This window comes from Prunus dulcis, chromosome 2 (genome assembly GCF_902201215.1).
Source record: "Prunus dulcis chromosome 2, ALMONDv2, whole genome shotgun sequence".
Classification (NCBI taxonomy): Eukaryota; Viridiplantae; Streptophyta; class Magnoliopsida; order Rosales; family Rosaceae; genus Prunus; species Prunus dulcis.
In genome coordinates, this window is record NC_047651.1 from 23591648 (window position 1) to 23617351 (window position 25704).

Here is a 25704-nt window from a genome sequence, read left to right on the forward strand (position 1 = left end):
ATATCATTATATACAACTTACAAGAGCAAGTATCACGAGTGGAATGTCATTATTCTACGTGGTAATTCAAGCATTAAGTCACCCTTAAGTATGCTTAACCTCTTTCTAAAAGAACAATTTGATTTGTTAAACCGTTAACGCAATTACACAAAGTCATCATGAGACCTTTGTTAAGCTAGCAATTAAAAACAGAACAAATAAAACTGGAGTTTTATTTATTTATTACTATCGTACTGATTTTCCAAGTTTTATCTTGAATTTATTGTAATAAATCCATCCTGAATTATCGGGGGAAATGGTATGTAATTGCTATCATTACGAGTCTAAGAAGAATGTCTAGACGGTTTTGGCAAAACTCGAACTTCTATTTTCGACCTTAGGCGATGGTCAGGGGTCATTTAATGCATTCTCCCATTTCTTTAGTTTAAGAACTTACTGCATTTCAGGTATATCATAATTTTAATATCAAAGTTCAAGGCACCAGAAGACTACAGATTGTCCAGTTTTTTTTTCACTCCTTTGATCATGTCCTCCAGCTCAAAACCTGTTGCTTTTTACTTTTGTTTACAGCCTTTTCTTTTTTCTTATTTCCCCTGCTTTCAGGATGTGACTATACTTTCTATTTTAATTCTTCATGTCATTGATTTTAGTTTTGAGGAGTCCCCAAGGCATGATGCATATGTGCCCAAGTTTGAAGCTGAACTAGCTCAGTTTTGTGAGAAATTGGTATGTTACACATCTCCTGTTGGTCTTCATGATCTCTAGTTTATTTTTTCACCAATATTTATTGGTCATATACTACTTGCGTTGCAGGTGATGGATTTAGATAGAAGAGTAAAGCGTGGGCGAGAACGCCTTGCTCAGGAGGTTGAACCTGCACCGGCACCTCCACTGTCAGCGGAAAAGTCTGAACAGTTGTCTGTTCTGGAGGAAAAGATAAAGAACTTGCTGGAACAAGTTGAGACCCTTGGTGAAGCTGGAAAGGTGGATGAAGCTGAAGCACTCATGAGAAAGGTGCTGCTATTATATCCTGAGTTTTTCTAGTTTCCTATATCGCAAATGATTTTTCCAGAAAGTTTACACACTGCCCCACAATGTTTATTATTGTGCATACCTTTTATTAGATTCTCTATCATACAATTACAGGTACATGAAATTTGACTTTGATTTATTTAAAATTTCTTTTGACAGGTGGATATGCTTAATTCTGAGAAGACAGCCTTGGCTCAACACCCTCAGAATGATAAAGTGTTGATGCTTGCACAGGAGAAAAAATTGGCACCCTGCGAGATATGTGGTTCATTTCTTGTGGCCAATGATGCTTTAGAGAGGACTCAGTCTCATGTTACAGGGAAGCAGCATATTGGTTATGGCATGGTCCGAGATTTTATCACTGAGTACAAGGTGAGTCTCTCTTTGAATGGTGAAATACTGAAGCTAAGGGAAAAAGTCATTTCTTTCGCCGAGATTTCAATACATGGACTTTATTTTCAGGAAACTAAGGAGAAGGCAAGAGAAGAAGAAAGGTTAGCAAGGGAGAAAGAAGCAGAAGAACGGAGGAAACAGAGGGAGAAGGAAAATGAGAGTAGAAGGAGAAGTAATTCAAGTGATAGGGACAGGTATCGTGATAGGGATCATGACAGGGAGTGGGACAGATATCAAGAACGCGATTCAGATCGTGAAAGGTCTAGAGAGTGGAATGGCAGAGGTAGTCGGGATGGAGGGAGAGGGGCGGATTGGAGGTCCAGGAATGGAAGAGATGGGGGCAGGTCACGTTCCCTGTTAGACATGTTGGCGTGGGTCCTAATTTAGATAGGAAATTAATATAAAGATTCTTGTAAATATTGTATTACTTGTTCTATTAGGATTAGCTTTTATCTTTCCTTGGATAAGAAGACATTGTACACTATATATACACCTCCTTTGAGAGAAGAATAATATCAGAAATTCACCATATATCCTTATATTTGACTTGGTATCAGAGCTTAGGGTTATATTTGCCTTAGAATAGCATACCTCCCTTACTGCTACAGATTTTTTCCTTTTTGCCTCTTATTTTGTGTTAATTCTTGCCGTGTTATTTGGCTCCATGGGGGATATGCAGGATTTGTTTAATGAAGATGGCCAATCCAATGAGGTACCACAAATTACCTCAGGGGGTTCTGGTCAGCCTATGTCAATTGTCAATGTTCATCATGATTCTTCCGCTGCTCCTACAATTGTCAAATATAAACTTAGGATGTTTAGGTTAATTAATTTTTAAAAATTTTATTTTTAGTAACTACATAATGGGCATTGGAGATTTAATTAGTTGAATTAGAAATTATATTATATTTATTATTTATTTAATGACTGATTTATGATTAAATATTTTAATTAACATCATGAATTATATTACTTAACGAATAGTAATTCAATTTCTATTTTTCTTTTTCTCCTTTAATATTCACTAAGTTAATTACTAATCAAAGTAATTAAAAAAGTGAAATACATACTATGCTACTTCAAGGGTGTGGCCTACCTTTTCATAAAAAAAGTTTTTAAAAAAAAAAAATTTAAAAACTGAGTATAAGTATAGCCGTGCGGCTGTACGTTTTTTGGTTTTAAAAAAAAGGAGCCCCCAGCGATTAGGCGCCACGTGTCCCAAAAAGTAGTAGAGCCGCACGGCTAGAATATTTTTCAAAAAGAAAAATATAGTACAGCCGCACGGCTATACTATGTAAATATAGTATTTAATAAATAAATAAAAGAAAGAAGGACCCTCCAAATTGCATTAGCTTGTACTTTCTAGATATTAATTTGCTAGTTTAAACATATCCAAAGTAAATATTAATCGGCCACTATACAATATTTTAATATAATTTTTATAACGTACATTATTCTTATTCAATAATATGTGAGAATTATTCGTATAATATGTGAACTTTGTGTGTCTTAATAAAAATTTTGTATAAAGTATGTGTATTAAGCATTACAAATACGTACAAACATGTATGTTTATACCGCATATTAACGACCAATGACCACCTGACACGTGGACGGAGTTAACATTTAACACTGCAAGCCATTCGGCAAAGACCCTACCGAATCATACGCATCGTGGTGCTTTTGCTCTTGGACACGTGTCATGCCCATAATCCACTCCTACAGTCCCACATCGGAGATTCCAAAATAAGCACACCTCCCAAGGCCTATATAAGGAGACCCCTATTCCCAAAAGAAGGGGAGACAGAACGATCAACGGTACGCTATCGCTTGATCTGTAATCTGATATTTACTAAATCCGTACTTACTTAAGCATCGGAGAGCCTTCGGCCGGTACCGCACCGGTACCCCAAGGTCTTACCGAACGTTCCCTTTTTGCAGGAACTTGATCTTCCGAAGACTAACTACCTTCCGAAGACACAATATCACTAAGTTGGGCGAACCACGTGTCAAACCACTTTTTCGCATCAACAGTTTGGCGCCGTCTGTGGGAACGAAAAACAATTAACCCACTATCCCCTAAACACATGGGGACCACTTCAATACCCACTTTTCTATCGGAGGACGGGGCACCGTTCGGAAGGCAAGCTGGGGCTAGCCCAGCGCTACCCCCATGCACTCCCTACGGAAACGCCCCATCAACCCAAACAACCGCCGAGGCCGAGCTAGTAGCCCAAATCGCATCTCTGCGAAAGGACATGGCTAGGCTTCAGGAGCACAACCACCACCTTTCGTCCAAAGTGGACGAAACCCAACGGCAGCTGCACCAGCAGCAACCGCAGAACATCCAGACGACTCACTCTTCCGAAAGCTTGGGAACCCCTCATAGGAGGAGGCACCGAAGGGCAGCAAGGGCAACGCCCGCGCCCTCCAAACAACTGGTGGTGCCGACACCTAGGGATCAACCGCACGTACCGAAGAAGGTCTACTCTGATTGCCGTCACCGGCTTAACGATCGGGAGGCAGAGAGACAGAGATCCCCGATCAGGATTAGCGCTCGACTACGAGAATCCCGGATGAACGCCGGGGGAAGTAAGTCACCAATTCGGAAGGTCCAAGGATTGAACTCCACGGAGTCTGCATCCGAATATATCCCTTCCGATGCGCAAACGTCCACCTACCGTTCGGTATCAACTCAATACTTGGGGGATAACTCCGTGAGCCCGCGAAGGCGCTTGGAAGACTATGATGCCGAAGGAATCCCAAGCCGAGACCCTGTTGTCCGACTCCTTTTTCAGAAGGTCCAGAAAATGGAAAACGACAAGGCTCGCTCCCAGGAACCAGAGTGGGGAAAGCTTCGGCCCGGGCCGTTCACGGGACGCATCCGTCGCTCTCGGCAGGATCGGGAAGTACAACCACTGCGCATACCGTTCTATACTGGGACCGAGGACCCCTTAACCCACCTTCATTCGTTTCAATCCGCCATCGGATGCAAGGGTCTGAGCGACGAGGGGCAGTGTCTGTTATTCCCGTCTTCACTTAGAGAGGCAGCCCTGAATTGGTTCTACCGTTTGGAGCCGGAAACAATAGATTCTTTTGACGAGCTGAAGCAAATTTTCCTCAACCACTTCATGATCCAAACGGACCGTCTTTACTCTGCCGATGATCTGTACACAATTCGGCAGAGGGAGGACGAGCCATTGAGGGAGTACGCGGCGCGTTTCAGTCACGAGTACTCAAGGTGTCCGGAAACAGATGATAGGGCAGCCTACGGCGCCTTCAAGAGTGGCCTTCGGTCCTCGCATTTTCGATACCTAGTACACAGCAGCAACTGGCGCACGTATGATGAGCTGATGAAGCAGGCGGCGGTGCACGCCAAGGCCGAGTACTTCAACTCAAAACCAAGCGCTTCGGCACGCCGAGAGGATGCCAAGCCAAACGCTTACCCTGCGAAGGCGCCATCCTACGATAGGACCGACTCATATTCGGCGGGCCATAAGCGGAAAGATAACCGTGACGATCGGAGAGATCAGCCAAAGAAAGGGAAAGGTCGGTATGGTCACAACGACAACCGAGGACCCCTGCCCAACCGTGACCACGGCAACGAGGTCTTCACCCTGCTGAATACCACGTATGAAACCGTTCTGATGAACGAACAGGAGGCCATACCGAAGCCGAATGTTAGAAGACCCAATCGGCAAGACAACCGGGAGACCGGTAAATTCTGCCGATACCATCAGCACAACAGCCACAACACGGAAGATTGTATAAGTTTGAGAAAGATTGTGGAGCGGCTGATCCGAGAAGGGAAACTGGACCAGTATATCGCCCGGCCGCCAACGGCGCCGGTGCCGAACCCTCCTCGGCAGATAAACATGATCAGCACTATCAGCGGAGGACCTACCGTTGCGGGGACGAGCCACCGTTCGATGAAACAGTATGTGCGTGCCGCACAGTTCCCTCAGGTGCTCGGAATAGAGATGAATCGGTTCCAGGAAACACCAAAAGTTCGTTGGGAGCCGATCACATTTTGCCAAGAGGAAGAAGAGGGAATCCTCTATCCCCACGACGACCCAATGATCATCCGAGCTGAAATTGCCGATTACGATGTAGGGCGAGTGCTGATCGATACCGGGAGCTCCGTGAGCGTAATCTTTGCTGAAGCTTTCAGAGAGATGGGAATCAATGACAACCAAGTCGACCGGCAGTTGACACCTCTGTTAAGCTTCTCTGGAGACTTGGTCCAACCAATCGGTAGTGTCAGACTGCCAATTACATTTGGCACGGCGCCGAGAAAAAGCAACAACGTACGATCAGTTCCTCATCGTCGACTGCCCGACGGCATACAACGTTATCGTTGGCCGAACGGCACTGACGAGGATCAAGGCGCATCTTTCGCCCCACATGCTGTTGATGAAGTTCCCTACCCCGAACGGCACGGGGGCAATCCGGGGAAATCAATTCAGCGCGCGGACTTGCTACGCTACGGCGCTCAAGGCAACCTCGTTCATACTCCCCAACGAGACCATGACGGTGCAAGGGTTTACCGAACGGTACTGGACCGGTTGACGACCCTAGAGATGAATCTCCCACCCCTCACACACAACCTGCCGAAGAATTGGAAACCATAACCTTGAGCGATGAACAGCCCGACCGACAGGTTAGGATCGGCACTAGACTCACTGCGAACCTCCGAACGCAATTCATAGACTTCTTGCGGCATCATTCGGAAGTTTTCGCATGGTCTTACGAGGACATGCCCGGCATCGCCCCGGACGTGATTAGCCATAAACTCACCATCTCCTCCGCCTATAAGCCCGTAAGGCAGAAGCGCCGATCATACGATGCCGAACGGTATGAGGCGATGCGCACGGAAGTCGAGAAACTTCAAACCATCGGTTTCATCCGGGAAGCAACGTATCCGGTATGGCTTGCCAACTCCGTCATGGTAAGAAAGTCCACGGGCGGGTGGCGGATGTGCCAAGACTATACCGACCTCAACAAGGCCTGCCCGAAGGACAGCTTTCCGTTACCACGGATAGACCAGCTCGTGGACGCCACTGCCGGCCACGAACTGCTGAGCTTTATGGATGCCTACTCCGGCTATAACCAGATATTCATGCACCCTCCCGACAGCGAGCATACCGCATTCATAACGGACAAAGGGTTGTACTGTTATAATGTCATGCCGTTCGGTCTGAAGAACGCGGGGGCAACTTACCAAAGGCTCGTCAACAAAATCTTCGCCGGTTACATCGGCAACATCATGGAGGTTTATGTTGACGACATGCTGGTAAAAAGCAGAACTGCCGAAGATCACCTGCAGAACTTATCGATCATGTTCGGCATACTCAAAGAGTACAGGATGAGGCTGAACCCGAAGAAATGCGCCTTCGGTGTATCTTCCGGGAAATTCCTCGGATTCATGATCAGTCAGAGGGGGATTGAGGCTAATCCCGAGAAAATAAAGGCAATCATCGATATGGAGAGGCCGAAGACGACGAAGGACATTCAGAGCCTTACCGGACGCGTGGCCGCCCTGACCCGTTTCATATCGAAGGCTACCGATAAATGTGTACCGTTCTTCAAAGCCTTGAAAGGGGGCAAACGGGATATCACATGGACTGCCGAATGTGATAACGCATTTCAAGCCCTGAAGAACTACATGAGCAAAGCCCCCCTTTTGTCAAAACCGCTGCCTGGGGAAATTCTCTACCTCTACCTCTCGGTATCCGGAACTGCCGTCAGCTCGGTACTAATTCGGAAACCAGAGAAGGCAGAATTACCAATCTTCTATGTCAGCAAGGCACTCCAGAGTGCGGAACTTCGGTATCCACCATTAGAGCAGCTGGCTCTAGCCCTTGTTGTCTCGGCACGAAGACTTCGGCCATACTTCCAGGCACACGGGATCAAAGTCCTGACCAACCAACCCCTCCGGCAAGTCCTCCAAAAACCAGAAATTTCGGGCCGATTGATCAAATGGGCGATCGAACTCGGGGAATTCGACATACAGTTCGTTCCGAGGCCCGCGGAGAAGGGCCAGGCTGTTGCCGATTTTATCTCCGAGCTTACCCCAGCAACAGTACAACCGACATCTGAGGCGATTACCGAGACCATCTTGCCGGATCAACCAGGCGCCGAACGCCTCGACACATCAACTCCCGTCTGGGGTTTGCACGTCGATGGCTCGGCAAACCAGCAAGGATGCGGAGCAGGCTTGGTGCTGACAACACCGGACGGACTCAAAATCGAGTACGCCCTCCGATTCGACTTCCGGACATCCAACAATGAAGCGGAATACGAAGCCCTCTTGGCCGGCCTTCGGTTAGCCAAGAGCATGAATGCAAAGCAAATCCGAATTCACAGCGACTCCCAGCTCATTGTGAACCAGGTAACGGCAGACTTCGCCGCCAAGGACGCCTCCATGTACGCCTACCTTTCAACCGCCCATCAGCTACTCCGAAGTTTCCAAGCATACGAGATTAAACAGATCCCCAGAGGCGAAAACAGCCATGCCGATGCTTTGGCAAGACTCGCTTCGGCGATAAACGACAAAGTCGGAAGAAAGGTACCAGTGGAGATCCTTGCCCAACCGAGCACGGTAACCTCCGAAGCGTGTGCCGTACGGTATGAGGATACATGGATGTCTCCCATCTACTTATACCTGACGAACGGCACCCTTCCTGAGGATAAAGCCCAGGCCCGAAAGCTGAGATACCGATCAGCATGATACACAGTTATCAACGATGTACTCTACAAGCGCGGCTACACTACCCCGTATCTCAAATGCCTCACGGCAGAGCAAGGAGAGTACATCCTTCGGGAGATTCACAGCGGTGTGTGTGGCGATCATTCCGGGTCCCGATCTCTCGCCTACAAAGTCTTTCGGCAGGGATACTTTTGGCCAACCATGCATCAGGACGCCAATACACTGGTGAAGAGATGTGACAAATGCCAGCGCTTCGGTAATATCCCACATATCCCTGCCGAACCCCTCACGCCGATTGTAAGTCCTTGGCCTTTCGCGCAATGGGGACTGGACCTGATTGGCCCAATGCCGCAAGGCAAGGGGCAGGTAAAATATGCAGTGGTTGCCGTTGACTACTTCACCAAATGGGTAGAAGCCGAACCTCTTGCAACCATAACGGCAGCAAAGATTGAAGATTTCGTCTGGACTCACATATGTTGCCGATTCGGTATCCCATATGCTATCATTACCGATAACGGCAGGCAATTCGATTCGGAACTCTTCAGGCAATTTTGCACCCGTTTGAAAATCAACTTGTTTTTTGCATCGCCGGCCCATCCCCAGTCAAACGGTCAGGTCGAAGCAATAAACAAAATAGTGAAGAAACTGCTGAAACGGCAGCTGGACAAGGCAAAGGGAGCCTGGCCGGAAAAGCTTCCCGAAGCACTGTGGGCCATTCGAACGTCTTACCGAACGTCCACTGGAGAAACCCCTTTTTCTATGGCCTTTGGATCGGAAGCAGTGGTACCCGTGGAAATCGGCGAACCTTCCTACCGAACGGAATCCTTCGCACCGAAGGAGAACGAGGAGGCCATGTCTCTAAGCCTTGACCTACTCGAGGAGCACCGAGCGCAAGCCAACCTTCGGAATGAAGCCTACAAACAGCGTGTGTCTCGGTATTACGACTCTAGGGTCAGACCCCGCTCTTTCCGAATCGGGGACTGGGTCATGCGCAAGGTGTCACTTGCGACGAAGGATACCACGGAAGGAACCCTCGGACCTTCCTGGGAAGGACCCTATGAAGTCATCGGTATCCTTCGCTCGGGAACCTACAGATTGAGAGGCTCCAACGGCTATTGTACGTTAACATTTAATACGACTATTGTACGTTGAGATGCGTATAGAACACGAATGTATTATTGGAAATTACGTACGTACGTACATATATATATATATATATACATTACGACTAATTAAAGTAATTCAAAAAGGATAAGATATTACTTAATTACATATATTAAATGAAGGAAGTTGGCCAAAAGAAAAAGTAAAGAAACTAATTACATATTTTTAAATTTTATACTTTGCCAAAAAAAAAAAAAAAAACACATGAACACTTCTCCCGACGAAAATTCGTCGGCAAAGATCTATGCCGACAAACTTTGCCGGATTAGGTTTCACCCGACGAAAATATCTTTGACGAAATTTCGTCGGGAAAGGTCTTATTTTTGAAAAATAAATATAAATTTAGGATGTTTAGGTTAATTAATTTTTAGTAACAACATAATGGGCATTGGAGATTTAATTAGTTGAATTAGAAATTATATTTTAATTATTATTTATTTAATGACTGATTTATGATTAAATATTTTAATTAACATCATGAATTATATTACTTAATGAATAGTAATTCAATTTCTATTTTTCTTTTTCTCCTTTAATATTCACTAAGTTAATTACTAATCAAAGTAATTAAAAAAAAGTGAAATACATAGTATGCTACTTAAAGGGTGTAGCCTAACTTTTCATAAAAAAAATTTTAAAAAAAAATTTAAAAAACTGAGTATAAGTATAGCCGTGCGGCTGTACATTTTTTGGTTTTACAAAAAAGGAGCCTCCAGCGATTAGGCGCCACGTGTCCCAAAAAGTAGTACAGCCGCACGGCTAAACTATTTTTCAAAAAGAAAAATATATTACAGCCGCACGGCTATACTATGTAAATATAGTATTTAATAAATAAATAAAAAAGAAAGAAGGACCCTCCAAATTGCATTAGCTTGTACTTTGTAGATATTAATTTGCTAGTTTAAACATATCCAAAGTAAATATTAATCGGCCACTATACAATATTTTAATATAATTGTTATAACCTACATTATTCTTATTCAATAATATGTGAGAATTATTCGTATAATAAGTGAACTTTGTGTGTCTTAATGAAAATTTTGTATAAAGTATGTGTATTAAGCATTACAAATACGTACAAACATGTACAATACAACTATTGTACGTTGAGATGCGTATAGAACACGAATGTATTATTGGAAATTACGTACGTACGTACATATATATATATATATATTACGACTAATTAAAGTAATTCAAAAAGAATAAGATATTACTTAATTACATATATTAAATGAAGAAAGTTGGCCAAAAGAAAAAATAAAGAAACTAATTATATATTTTTAAATTTTATACTTTGCCAAAAAAAAAAAAAAAAAAGCCACATGAACACTTCTCCCGACGAAATTGCGTCGGCAAAGATCTATGCCGACAAAACTTGCCGGATTAGGTTTTCCCCGACGAAAATATCTTTGCCGACGAAATTTCGTCGGGAAAGGTCTTATTTTTGAAAATTTTTTATGCTACTTAAAGGGTGTAGCCAAACTTTTCATAAAAATTTAAATTCTGAAAAAAAAAAAAAAAATTTCAAAAACTGAGTATAGCCGTGCGGCTGTACTATTTTTCATATAAAAGGGAGGACCCCTACGTTTAGGCGCCACGTGTCCACTTGTATTAAAAAATAAAAAACTGAGTATAGCCGTGCGGCTATACTATTTTTAATATAAAAAGGAGACCCCAACGTTTAGGCGCCACGTGTCCACTTTTATTAAAAAATAAAAAACTGAGTATAGCCATGCGGCTATACTATTTTTAATATAAAATGGAGGACCCCAACGTTTAGGCCCCACGTGTCCACTTTTTAATTAAAAAATAAAAACAGAGTATAGTCGTTCGGCTATACTATTTTTAATATAAAAAGGAGGACCCCAACGTTTAGGCGCCACGTGTCTACTTTTTTTATAAAAAAAAAACACAGAGTATAGCCGTGCGGCTTTACTGTTTTTTGTTTAAAAAAAGAGACTATAGCGATTAGGCGCCACGTGTCGCAAAACAGTATAGCCGACCGGCTAGACTATTTTTCAAAAAGAAAAATGGTACAGCCGCACGGCGGTACTATGTAAATAGAATTTAATTATTTTGTGGACTTTTTCTATAATTTTTTAATACTAATTAAATTAATTCAAAAAGGCTAAGATGTTACTCAATTACATGTATTGAATTAAAGAAGTGGGCCAAAAAACAAAAGCAAAGAAAGTAATTATATGTTTATTAAAAAGGATTAGATTTAAAAAAAAAAATTTAAAAAGCATTACATATACGTACAAACATGTACAATACGACTATTGTACGTTTGCTTTTTAAAAAAAGGAGATACGTATAGAACACGAATGTATTATTGGAAACTACGTACGTATATACACACACACACACACATATATATATATATATATATATGATGACTAATTAAAGTAATTAAAAAAGAATAAGATATTACTTAATTACATATATTAAATGAAGGAAGTTGGCCAAGAGGAAAAGTAAAGAAACTAATTTTATATTTTAAAAATTTATACTTTTCAAAAAAAAAAAAAAAAACAAAATGAAGACTTCTCCCGACGAAATTTCGTCGGCAAAGATCTATGCCGACAAAATTTGCCGGATTAGGTTTCCCCCGACGAAAATTCTTTGCCGACGAAATTTCGTCGGGAGAGGTCTTATTTTTAAAAAATAAATATAAACTTAGGATGTTTAGGTTAATTAATTTTTAAAATTTTATTTTTATTAACTACATAATATATTTGGAGATTTAATTAGTTGAATTAGCAATTATATTTTAATTATTATTTACTTAATGACTGATTATGATTAAATATTTTAATTAACTTCATGAAATATATTACTTAATGAATAGTAATTCAATTTCTCTTTTTCTTTTTCTCCTTTAATATTCACTAAGTTAATTACTAATCAAAGTAATTAAAAAGGTGAAATACATACTATGCTACTTAAAGGGTGTAGCCAAACTTTTCATAAAAATTTACATTCTTAAAATAAAAAAAATTTTCAAAAACTGAGTATAGCCGTGCGGCTGTACTATTTTTAATATAAAAGGGAGGACCCCTACGTTTAGGCGCCACGTGTCCACTTTTATTAAAAAATAATAAACTGAGTATAGCCGTGCAGCTATACTATTTTTAATATAAAAAGGATGACTCCAATGTTTAGGCGCCACGTGTCCATATTTATTAAAAAATAAAAAACTGAGTATAGCCGTGTGGCGATACTATTTTTAATATAAAAAGGAGGACCCCAACGTTTAGGCGCCACGTGTCCACTTTTTAATTAAAAAATAAAAACTGAGTATAGCCGTTCGGCTATACTATTTTCAATATAAAAAGGAGGACCCCAACGTTTAGGCGCCACGTGTCTACCCTTTTTTAAAAAAAAACACAGAGTAAGTGAATATTAAAGGAGAAAAAGAAAAATAAAAATTGAATTACTATTCATTAAGTAATATAATTCATGATGTTAATTAAAATATTTAATCATAAATCAGTCATTAAATAAATAACAATTAAAATATAATTTCTAATTCAACTAATTAAATCTCCAATGCCCATTATGTAGTTACTAAAAATTAATTAACCTAAACATCCTAAATTTATGTTTATTTTTCAAAAATAAGACCTTTCCCGACGAAATTTCGTCGGCAAAGATATTTTCGTCGGGGGAAACCTAATCCGGCAAATTTTGTCGGCATAGATCTTTGCCGACGAAATTTCGTCGGGAGAAGTGTTCATTTTTTTTTTTTTTTGAAAAGTATAAAATTTTAAAAATATAAAATTAGTTTCTTTACTTTTTCTTTTGGCCAACTTCCTTCATTTAATATATGTAATTAAGTAATATCTTATCCTTTTTGAATTACTTTAATTAGTCGTAATATATATATATATGTACATACGTAGTTTCCAATAATACATTCGTGTTATATACACATCTCAACGTACAATAGTCGTATTGTACATGTTTGTACGTATTTGTAATACTTAATACACATACTTTATACAAAATTTTTATTAAGACACACAAAGTTCACGTATTATACGAACAATTCTCACATATTATTGAATAAGAATAATGTACGTTGTAAAAATTATATTAAAATATTGTATAGTGGCCGATTAATATTTACTTTGGATATGTTTAAACTAGCAAATTAATATCTATAAAGTACAAGCTAATGCGATTTGGAGGGTCCTTCTTTCTTTTATTTATTTCTTAAATACTATATCTACATAGTATAGCCGTGCGGCTGTACTAAAAATAGTCTAGCCATGCGGCTATACTAGTTTTTGGAACACGTGGCGCCTGATCGCTGGAGGCTCCTTTTTTTTAAAACCCGAAAAATTACAGCCGCACGGCTATACTTATTTCTAATTCAACTAATTAAATCTCCAATGCCCATTATGTAGTTACTAAAAATTAATTAACCTAAACATCCTAAATTTATATTTATTTTTCATAAATAAGAACTTTCCCGACGAAATTTCGTCGGCAAAGATATTTTCGTCGCGGGAAACCTAATTCGGCAAATGTTGTCGGCATAGATCTTTGCCGACGAACTTTCGTCGGGAGAAGTGTTCATGTGTCTTTTTATTTTCTTTTTTGGTAAAGTATAAAATTTAAAAATATATAATTAGTTTCTTTACTTTTTCTTTTGGCCAACGTTCGTCATTTAATATATGTAATTAAGTAATATCTTATCCTTTTTGAATTACTTTAATTAGTCGAAATATATATGTACGTACGTACGTAGTTTCCAATAATACATTCGTGTTCTATACGCATCTCAACGTACAACAGTCGTATTGTACATGTTTGTACGTATTTGTAATGCTTAATACACATACTTTATACAAAATTTTCATTAAGACACACAAAGTTCACGTATTATACGAATAATTCTCACATATTATTGAATAAGAATAATGTACGTTATAAAAATTATATTAAAATATTGTATAATGGCCGATTAATATTTACTTTGGATATGTTTAAACTAGCAAATTAATATCTATAAAGTACAAGCTAATGCAATTTGGAGGGTCCTTCTTTCTTTTATTTATTTATTAAATACTATATTTACATAGTATAGCCGTGCGGCTGCACTATATTTTTCTTTTTGAAAAATAGTCTAGCCGTGCGGCTATACTACTTTTCGGGACACGTGGCGCCTAATCGCTGGAGGCTTCTTTTTTTAAAACCAAAAAAAGTACCGCCGCACGGCTATACTTATACTCATTTTTTTAATTTTTAATTTTTAATTTTTTTATGAAAAGGTAGGCTACACCCTTTAAGTAGCATAGTATGTATTTCACTTTTTTTTAATTCCTTTGATTAGTAATTAACTTAGTGAATATTAAAGGAGAAAAAGAAAAATAGAAATTGAATTACTATTCATTAAGTAATATAATTCATGATGTTAATTAAAATATTTAATCATAAATCAGTCATTAAATAAATAATAATTAAAATATAATTTTTGATTCAACTAATTAAATCTCCAATGCCCATTATGTAATTACTAAAAATAAAATTTTTAAAAATTAATTAACCAAAACATCCTAAGTTTATATTTATTTTTCAAAAATAAGACCTTTCCCGACGAAAATGCGTCGGCAAAGATATTTTCGTCGGGGAAAACCTAATCCGGCAAATTTCGTCGGCATAGATCTTTGCCGACGAAATTTCGTCGAGAGAAGTGTTCATGTGTTTTTTTTTTGGCAAAGTATAAAATTTAAAAATATATAATTAGTTTCTTTACTTTTTCTTTTGGCCAACTTACTTCATTTAATATATGTAATTAAGTAATACCTTATCCTTTTTCAATTACTTTAATTAGTCGTAATATATATATATATATATATACGTACGTACGTAATTTCCAATAATACATTCGTGTTCTATACGCATCTCAACGTACAATAGTCGTATTGTACATGTTTGTACGATTTGTAATGCTTAATACACATACTTTATACAAAATTTTCATGAAGACACAAAAGTTCACGTATTATACGAATAATTCTCACATATTATTGAATAAGAATAATGTACGTTATAAAAATTATATTAAAATATTGTATAGTGGCCTATTAATATCTACTTTGGATATGTTTAAACTAGCAAATTAATATCTATAAAGTACAAGCTAATGCAATTTGGAGGGTCCTTCTTTCTTTTATTTATTTATTAAATACTATATTTACATAGTATAGCCGTGCGGCTGTACTATATTTTTCTTTTTGAAAAATAGTCTAGCCGTGCGGCTATACTACTTTTTGGGACACGTGGCGCCTAATCGCTGGATGCTCTTTTTTTAAAACCCAAAAAAAGTACAGCCGCACGGCTATACTTATACTCAGTTTTTAAATTATTTTTTTTTTTTTTAAATTTTTTTTATGAAAAGGTAGGCTACACCCTTTAAGTAGCATAGTATGTATTTCACTTTTTTTTTTTATTACTTTGATTAGTAATTAACTTAGTGAATATTAAAGGAGAAAAAGAAAAATAGAAATTGAATTACTATTCATTAAGTAATATAATTCATGATGTTAATTAAAATATTTAATCATAAATCAGTCATTAAATAAATAATAATTAAAATATAATTTCTAATTCAACTAATTAAATCTCCAATGCCCATTATGTAGTTACTAAAAATAAAATTTTTAAAAATTAATTAACCTAAACATCCTAAGTTTATATTTATTTTTCAAAAATAAGACCTTTCCCGACGAAATTTCGTTGGCAAAGATATTTTCGTCGGGGGAAACCTAATCCGGCAAATTTTGTCGGCATAGATCTTTGCCGACGAAATTTCGTCGGGAGAAGTGTTCATGTGTTTTTTTTTTTTTTGGCAAAGTATAAAATTTAAAAATATATAATTAGTTTCTTTACTTTTTCTTTTGGCCAACTTCCTCATTTAATATATGTAATTAAGTAATATCTTATCCTTTTTGAATTACTTTAATTAGTCGAAATATATATATATATATATGTATGTACGTACGTAGTTTCCAATAATACATTCGTGTTCTATACGCATCTCCTTTTTTTAAAAAGCAAACGTACAATAGTCGTATTGTACATGTTTGTACGTATTTGTAATGCTTAATACACATACGTTTTACAAAATTTTCATTAAGACACACAAAGTTCACGTATTATACAAATAATTCTCACATATTATTGAATAAGAATAATGTACGTTATAAAAATTATATTAAAATATTGTATAGTGGCCGATTAATATTTACTTTGGATATGTTTAAACTAGCAAATTAATATCTATAAAGTACAAGCTAATGCAATTTGGAGGGTCCTTCTTTCTTTTTTTTATTTATTAAATACTATATTTACATAGTATAGCCGTGCGGCTGTACTATATTTTTCTTTTTGAAAAATAGTCTAGCCGTGCGTATAGCCGCATGGCTATACTATTTATTTGAATTTTAAAAAAATAGTATAGCCGTGCGTATAGACTCCTTTTTTGCATTTAAAAAATAGTATGGCTTTACCTCTTTGACACGTGGGCTTAGGCCTCTTTCACACGTGGGCTTAGGCCATGGGCTGGCCTTTATATATATATATATATATATATATATATATATGTAATAGTATAGCCGCTCGGCTATACTATTTATTTGAATTTTTAAAAAATAGTATACTCCTTTTTTGCATTTAAAAAATAGTATGGCTTTACCTCTTTGACATATGGGCCTAGGCCTCTTCGACACGTGGGCTTAGGCCATGGGCTGGCCTTTTTATATATGTAATAGTATAGCCGGTCTGCTATACTCGTTTTTTGCATTTAAAAAATAGCATGACATTGCCTATTGGTCACGTGGGCTTAGGCCAAAATTTATTTATTTTACTTCTTTATAGCCCAAGAGCCCCAAGGCCCAATGCCCAAGTCTTTGATTAATATAAGTATTATTATTGAAAGCCTAATCCAAAGCCTTTGCTATAGCTTAGGCCATTGGCCCAACTCCCCAATGTTAACTACACTTACAAATCCATCATAGTGCTTTCTTTATAAACACCTTTATAAGAGTGTGGTTTTTTAATGTAGGATTTTCACAAAGGGCGCCTCAAAAGATTAGCCTCCAGAGAAATCTATATTTTTATTATTGGTGCATTGTGAAAATATATTAGAAGCCCTTCAAGGTCTCCGTGATGCATCTATCGACCCAGATATTATTGGGCTTCTTATAGCTGATGTTTAGTATTCTCTGAAGAAAAAAGACATGTCTTTGCCCCCCACATCGGACATACTTGAAATTTTACAGATTCCGCCCCCATCCTCATCTCCAAAAGAATACCTATATGTACAGTATGGAGGGTAGAGTTATGGTTTTGATGTACGTGTGCTCAGGCCTCTTTGACACGTGGGCCTAGGTCATGGGCCGGCCTTTTTATATATATAATAGTATAGCCGCACGACTATACTATTTATTTGAATTTTAAAAAAATAGTATAGCCGTTCGGCTATACTCTTTTTTTCCATTTAAAAAATAGTATGGCTTTGGCCTCTTTGACACGTGGGCTTAGGCCATGGGCCGGCCTTTTTATATATATAATAGTATAGCCGCAAGGCTATACCTATTTTTTGAATTTAAAAAAAATAGTGTAGCCATGCTGCGATACTCCTTTTTTGCATTTAAAAAATAGTATTGCTTTACCTCTTTGACACGTGGGCCTAGGCCTCTATGACACGTGGGCTTAGGCCATTGGCCGGACTTTTTATATATATAATAGTACAGCCGCACAGCTATATATATATGTAATTAAATAATATCTTATTCTTTTTTAATTACTTTAATTAGTCGTAATATATATATATATATGTATATTTATATGTATATGTGTGTGTGTGTGTACGTACGTAGTTTCCAATAATACATTCGTGTTCTATATGCATCTCCTTTTTTTAAAAAGCAAACATACAATAGTCGTATTGTACATGTTTGTACATATTTGTAATGCTTTTTTAAAAATAAAAAAATTTAATTTAATCCTTTTTAATAAACATATAATTACTTTCTTTGCTTTTGTTTTTTGGCCCATTTCTTTAATTCAATACATGTAATGGAGTAACATCTTAACCTTTTTGAATTACTTTAATTAGTAATTATTAATTAGTATTAAAAAAAATTATAGAAAAAGTCCACAAAATAATTAAATTCTCTTTACATAGTACAGTCGTGCGGCTATACTCAGTTTTTTATTTTTTAATAAAAGTGGACACGTGGCGCCTAAACGTTGGGGTCCTCCTTTTTATATTAAAAATAGTATAGCCGATCGGCTATACTCAGTTTTTTATTTTTTTAATAAAAGTAGACACGTGGCGCCTAAACGTAGGGGTCCTCCCTTTTATATTAAAAATAGTACAGCCGCACGGCTATACTCAGTTTTTGAAAAAAAATTTATTTTAAGAATTTAAATTTTTATGAAAATTTGGCTACACCCTTTAAGTAGCATAGTATGTATTTCACCTTTTTAATTACTTTGATTAGTAATTAACTTAGTGAATATTAAAGGAGAAAAAGAAAAAGAGAAATTAAATTACTATTCATTAAGTAATATAATTCATGAAGTTAATTAAAATATTTAATCATAATCAGTCATTAAATAAATAATAATTAAAATATAATTGCTAATTCAACTAATTAAATCTCCAAATATATTATGTAGTTAATAAAAATAAAAATTTAAAAAATTAATTAACCTAAACATCCTAAGTTTATATTCATTTTTTAAAAACAAGACCTCTCCCGACGAAAATTCGTCGGCAAAGATAGTTTCGTCGGGGAAAACCTAATCCGGCAAATTTTGTCGGCATAGATCTTTGGTGACGAAATTTCGTCGGGAGAAGTGTTGATGTTTTTTTTTTTTTTTTTGAAAAGTATAAAATTTTAAAATTTCTTTACTTTTTCTTTTGGCCAACTTCCTTCATTTAATATATGTAATTAAGTAATATCTTATTCTTTTTTAAGTACTTTAATTAGTCATCATATATATATATATATGTGTGTGTGTGTGTGTGTGTGTACGTACGTAGTTTCCAATAATACATTCGTGTTCTATACGCATCTAATTTTTTTAAAAAGCAAACGTACAATAGTCGTATTGTACATGTTTGTACGTATTTGTAATGCTTTTTAAATTTTTTTTTATAAATCTAATCCTTTTTAATAAACATATAATTACTTTCTTTGCTTTTGTTTTTTGGCCCACTTCTTTAATTCAATACATGTAATTGAGTAACATCTTAGCCTTTTTGAATTACTTTAATTAGTAATTATTAATTAGTATTAGAAAAAGTCAACAAAATAATTAAATTCTGTTTACATAGTAAAGCCGGGCGGCTGTACTATTTTTCTTTTTGAAAAATAGTCTAGCCGGCCGGCTATACATTTTGGGATTTTGAAAAATAGTACAGCCGCACGGCTATACTGTTTTGGGACACGTGGCGCCTAGTCACTGGAGGCTCTTTTTTTAAAAACAAAAACAGAGTAGAGCCGCACGGCTATACTCTGTTTTTTTTTAAAATGTGGACACGTGGCGCCTAAACGTTGGGTCCTCCTTTTTATATTAAAAATAGTATAGCCGCGCGGCTATACTCAGTTTTTATTTTTTTAATTTAAAAAGTAGACACGTGGCGCCAAAACGTTGGGGGTCCTCCTTTTTATATTAAAAATAGTATAGCCGCACGGCTATACTCAGTTTTTTATTTTTTTTAAATAAAAAGTGGACACGTTGCGCCTAAAGGTTGGGGTCCTCCTTTTTATAATAAAAATAGTATAGCCGCACGGCTATACTCAGTTTTTTATTTTTTAATAAAAAGTGGACACGTGGCGCCTAAACGTTGGGGTCTTCCCTTTTATATTAAAAATAGTATAGCCGCACGGCTATACTCAGGTTTTGAATTTTTTTTTTAAAATAAATAATTTAAATTTTTATGAAAAGTTTGGCTACACCCTTTAAGTAGCATAGTATGTATTTCACTTTTTTAATTACTTTGATTAGTAATTAACTTAGTGAATATTAAAGGAGAAAAAGGAAAAGAGAAATTGAATTACTATTCATTAAGTAATATAATTCATGAAGTTAATTAAAATATTTAATCATAATCAGTCATTAAGTAAATAATAATTAAAATATAATTGCTAATTCAACTAATTAAATCTCCAAATATATTATGTAGTTAATAAAAATAAAATTTTAAAAAATTAATTAACCTAAACATCCTAAATTTATATTTATTTTTCAAAAATAAGACTTTTCCCGACGAAATTTCGTCGGCAAAGATATTTTCGTCGGGGAAAACCTAATCCGGCAAATTTTGTCGGCATAGATCTTTGCCGACGAAATTTCGTCGGAAGAAGTGTTCATGTGTGTTTTTTTTTTTTTTTTGGCAAAGTATAAAATTTAAAAATATATAATTAGTTTCTTTACGTTTTCTTTTGGCCAACTTCCTTCATTTAATATATGTAATTAAGTAATATCTTATCCTTTTTGAATTACTTTAATTAGTCGTAATGTATATATATATATATATATATGTACGTACGTACGTAATTTCCAATAATACATTCGTGTTCTATACGCATCTCAACGTACAATAGTCGTATTGTACATGTTTGTACGTATTTGTAATGCTTAATACACATACTTTATATAAAATTTTCATTAAGACGCACAAAGTTCACGTATTATACGAATAATTCTCACATATTATTGAATAAGAATAATGCATGTTATAAAAATTATATTAAAATATTGTATAGTGGCCGATTAATATTTACTTTGGATATGTTTAAACTAGCAAATTAATATCTATAAAGTACAAGCTAATGCAATTTGGAGGGTCCTTCTTTCTTTCATTTATTTATTAAATACTATATTTACATAGTATAGCCGTGCGGCTGTACTATATTTTTCTTTTTGAAAAATAGTCTAGCCGTGCGGCTATACTACTTTTTTGGACACGTGGCGCCTAATCGCTGGAGGCTCCTTTTTTTAAAAACCAAAAAAAGTACAGCCGCACGGCTATACTTATACTCAGTTTTTAAAATTTTTTTTTAAAATTTTTTTATGAAAAGGTAGGCTACACCCTTTAAGTAGCATAGTATGTATTTCACTTTTTTTTTTAATTACTTTGATTAGTAATTAACTTAGTGAATATTAAAGGAGAAAAAGAAAAATAGAAATTGAATTACTATTCATTAAGTAATATAATTCATGATGTTAATTAAAATATTTAATCATAAATAGGTCATTAAATAAATAATAATTAAAATATAATTTCTAATTCAACTAATTAAATCTCCAATGCCCATTATGTAGTTACTAAAAATAAAATTTTTAAAAATTAATTAACCTAAACATCCTAAGTTTATATTTATTTTTCAAAAATAAGAACTTTCCCGACGAAATTTCGTCGGCAAAGATATTTTCGTCGGGGAAAACCTAATCCGGCAAATTTTGTCGGCATAGATCTTTGCCGACGAACTTTCGTCGGGAGAAGTGTTCATGTGTTTTTTTTTTTTTTTTTGGGGCAAAGTATAAAATTTAAAAATATATAATTAGTTTCTTTACTTTTTCTTTTGGCCAACTTCCTTCATTTCATATATGTAATTAAGTAATATCTTATCCTTTTTGAATTACTTTAATTAGTCGTAATATATATATATATATCTGTACGTACGTACGTAGTTTCCAATAATACATTCGTGTTTTATACGCATCTCAACGTACAATAGTCGTATTGTACATGTTTGTACGTATTTGTAATGCTTAATACACATACGTTTTACAAAATTTTCAGTAAGACACACAAAGTTCACGTATTATACAAATAATTCTCACATATTATTGAATAAGAATAATGTACGTTATAAAAATTATATTAAAATATTGTATAGTGACCGATTAATATCTACTTTGGATATGTTTAAACAAGCAAATTAATATCTATAAAGTACAAGCTAATGCAACTTGGAGGGTCCTTCTCTTCTTTTATTTATTTATTAAATACTATATTTACATAGTATAGCCGTGCGGCTGTACTATATTTTTCTTTTTGAAAAATAGTCTAGCCGTGCGGCTGTACTACTTTTTGGGACACGTGGCGCCTAAACGCTGGAGGCTCCTTTTTTTTAAAACCAAAAAACGTACAGCCGCACGGCTATACTTATACTCAGTTTTTATTTTATTTTATTTTTAACTTTTTTATGAAAAGGTAGGCTACACCCTTTAAGTAGCATAGTATGTATTAACCTTTTTGAATTACTTTAATTAGTAATTATTAATTAGTATTAAAAAAATTATAGAAAAAGTCCACAAAATAATTAAATTCTATTTACGTAATATAGAATCAATGTTGTGGCACTAGAGTAGAGCATAACATATTATGCTGAAAACACATCATATAATATCATCAGAAAAGAAAAACAAACAATACTTCTTGAAAGAAATTTATAAATGTTTAGTAAAAGATAGATAGGTACAGAAATTAACAACCAGGTTAATTTCTTCATGATTTTTAATAAATAGACAACTTTGTGGGGCCAGATGCCTCACATGAAATTGAAGGCATCAAACTACCAACAATTTCATCATCCTCCTCTAACAGAATACATACAAGAATTCAAAATGTGGAGCACAACACTCAAAAGATTACTTTCCCTTGTGTGATTTTTGGAAATAAGTCGGCAGCAGATGAATTTTCTGACACAGCCACAAAGGTGCAAAATCAAACACCTGTTTTTTAAGCAATCAGTTCGCTTCCATAACAAATATTTCACATCCAAGAGCAATCAGCAGAGGAGCTAAGAGTTGCTTTGCCATACCGCAAACACAAAGCAAAACCAGCTGCCTGCAAATTTTCACAAGAAAATTATAAATAAAAAAATTGGCAAAGAGGCAAACGACACGATCAAAAATATTAGTTCCAACCCCATAACACATTTTACCAAAGAAGGACAAATTTTGACGAATTTTTTTAATTAAAAGTTAAATTAAGGAAAAGTAAAGAAAAACATTTTTATAATTATCTTTTATCTAGGTTTTTTTTTTTCTTCTTCTTTAAAACAACTTTTCTAATCCTTTGTATGTTTTTCCTTTAAGAATTCAAAGTAAATTGTTTTCGAGACATGATAGATTATTAAAAGACATTTAAATTGAATATACGTGAATTATAAAAGGAATAGGAGTTTTCTATAGTGACTCATTTAATTTAACCTATAACAACTCGACATGTGCATACAATAAGCATTATCCATGGTTTAGGTTGTAAACTGAGCACATCGGCACAGCCATTATAATGCCATAGTAGCCAGGGGTTTATAAGAATTATATGAGGCCCCAAATAATGAGATCCAAAACGAAAACAGCCTAGAAAACATCGAAACTAAAACGAAGTCATATTGCCTCTCCTCATCCTGATCCTGATGCAGAACTGAATCCTCGCAATCATCGGAAATCGTATTGTTGTTGGGAGTAGAAAAATTTGTGTATAAATAGGGGTGGGGGTGGTGTGAGCTCTCTTGCAATCAAATCAAAGCCCAACGAAAAGAGCATCCAACTTGGATTTCTTCTGGTTTTTACTTATAAAACGAAAAACCAAAAGTGTTGTTGCGGATTCGGATCTATGAATTCAGGTATGTTGTCTCACTGAGAAACTATTGGATTTATGTATTCATATTTTTAGGGTTCTTAACTATATATGCAAAATCAATTTTTAGGATTAAATTCTTTCTCTTAACTGTTTTGTTTGTGTACTTTGACTGCTTTGTGATGTGCCGTTTTGTTATCCATAACAATTATTTAAGTTTTATATTCATAATTTACATGTTTGTTAGTAAAAGACAAAACCATGGTGGAGATTGAAGAATAGGGCTTCATTTGACTTTTGTTTTTCTTCCTTGTTCACAGATTGGGCAAATTTGCCTAAGGAGCTTCTGTATTTAGTTGTAGAGAGATTGGAGTCACCATTAGAATTTAGCGCTGTTTGTAAGCCATGGCGTTGTGTTGCAAAGGATACACTAAGCCAATATGCTAAGATGATAGCTCCAATGCTCATGATTTGTGACCAAAAGAGAGATATATGGAATTTATACGATGTGGCGCACAACAAGCTTGTTAATTTTCAATTAAGATTGCCGAATAAGCGATATTGTGGATCTTCAAAAGGATGGTTAATAGTTGTGGATGAAAGTTTTAGGGTGAACTTAATAAATCCCTTCTATATGGTTAAAGGTGGAGAGAGAGCAAATTCAACCATTCATCTTCCTCCACTGCACCCTCCTAATATTAGGAGAGAAATATTTAGTAAACAGTGTGATTACTTTGTTTACAAGGCTACAATTTCAGCAGATCCAGTATTAAATGCTAACGATTGCATTGTTGCGGTCATATACGAGGATTATTGTCAATTAGCATTTATTAGACTCAATAAGGACACAAAATGGACGTATGCTGATCAAAGTATTGACAAGCGTTGGCGCTTAATTCGTGAAGTTGCTTTCGTTGAAGATAAACTCTATTTTATTAATAATAAGAGTAGGCTTTTTTCATTTGATATTACTACTCTGTCTTTCTCCAATCTAAGTTTGGTTAAACCCCATTTTGGACCAAATAACATCAGTGTCAAGGGATATCTCCTGGATTCAAATAAGAAAGAATTATTACTGGTTCATAAGTACTATACTAAAGAAGGTGGCAGACGCGTGACGAAGAAATTTAGAGTATTCGGATTCAGTTTCAATCAGTGTGATTGGATTGAGAAAAGCAACTTAGGTGATGCTGCAATTTTTGTGGGTGATAACTCTTCATTATATGTGTTAGCTTCAAAGTCTTTTGGATGCAAGCCGAATTGCATATATTTCAACCATGATCGAGATCGTTTCAGTGTCATTGGACGTGATGGAGTGTATGATTTGGGTGTGTATAACCTCGAAGATCATAGTATTTTACAACCTTACACCACAGATGTTAAGGCCCTATTAAGGAAGGCTAGACGACCATCAATGTGGGTTTCCCCAAGTTTTCCGTTGTAAAGATTTTATCTTTTTTTGTTTTGGGGCTTAATAAGTGAACTCCAATGGTCTTTAGTTTATTTTATTTCCTCAAGAGTTGTATTTTGGATCTTTTCATTATGATTTTCTCTTTTAATCTTGTAAGTAGGATATTTAATATTGATATTTCTTTTTCTTAACTATATGTTTATGGGTTAGTTTGCATTGATATCATTATATACAACTTAAGTATCACGAGTGGAATGTCGTTATACTATGTGGTAATTCAAGCATTAAGTCACCCTTAAGTATGCTTAACCTCTTTCTAAAAGAACAATTTGATTTGTTAAACCGTTAACGCAATTACACAAAGTCATCATG

The 25704-nt window shown here is 35.8% G+C and overlaps 3 protein-coding genes across 3 annotated transcripts; all 3 read left to right on the forward strand.

Moving 5' to 3' along the window:
• Positions 1-43: 43 nt before the first annotated feature.
• Positions 44-1812, forward strand: LOC117618427 (luc7-like protein 3). The gene is made up of 5 exons (XM_034347994.1): positions 44-61; positions 604-726; positions 814-1014; positions 1192-1404; positions 1495-1812. Exons 1-5 carry the CDS (start codon positions 44-46, stop codon positions 1810-1812), a joined length of 873 nt encoding a protein of 290 aa, XP_034203885.1.
• A 3488-nt stretch (positions 1813-5300) lies between these two features.
• On the forward strand, positions 5301-8155 carry LOC117618428. Its single transcript, XM_034347995.1, has 3 exons — positions 5301-5978; positions 6074-6591; positions 6730-8155. The coding sequence occupies exons 1-3, from the start codon at positions 5301-5303 to the stop codon at positions 8153-8155; spliced, it is 2622 nt and encodes an 873-aa protein (XP_034203886.1).
• A 15512-nt stretch (positions 8156-23667) lies between these two features.
• LOC117619858 (probable F-box protein At1g44080) lies at positions 23668-25503 on the forward strand. Its single transcript, XM_034349908.1, has 2 exons — positions 23668-23967; positions 24242-25503. Exons 1-2 carry the CDS (start codon positions 23958-23960, stop codon positions 25363-25365), a joined length of 1134 nt encoding a protein of 377 aa, XP_034205799.1. The 5' UTR covers positions 23668-23957; the 3' UTR covers positions 25366-25503.
• The last annotated feature ends 201 nt before the right edge of the window (positions 25504-25704 follow it).

Excerpts from the sequence above, each read along its gene's own strand:
- LOC117618428 (XM_034347995.1), top strand. The coding sequence starts at position 5,301 with ATGATCAGCACTATCAGCGGAGGACCTACCGTTGCGGGGACGAGCCAC. Across the intron at positions 5,979-6,073 it reads GTGCAAGGGTTTACCGAACG|CCCGACCGACAGGTTAGGAT; the intron begins GTACTGGACCGG and ends AGCGATGAACAG. Across the intron at positions 6,592-6,729 it reads GCATTCATAACGGACAAAGG|AACTGCCGAAGATCACCTGC; the intron begins GTTGTACTGTTA and ends GGTAAAAAGCAG.
- LOC117618427 (XM_034347994.1), top strand. Across the intron at positions 1,015-1,191 it reads CTGAAGCACTCATGAGAAAG|GTGGATATGCTTAATTCTGA; the intron begins GTGCTGCTATTA and ends TTCTTTTGACAG. Across the intron at positions 1,405-1,494 it reads ATTTTATCACTGAGTACAAG|GAAACTAAGGAGAAGGCAAG; the intron begins GTGAGTCTCTCT and ends CTTTATTTTCAG.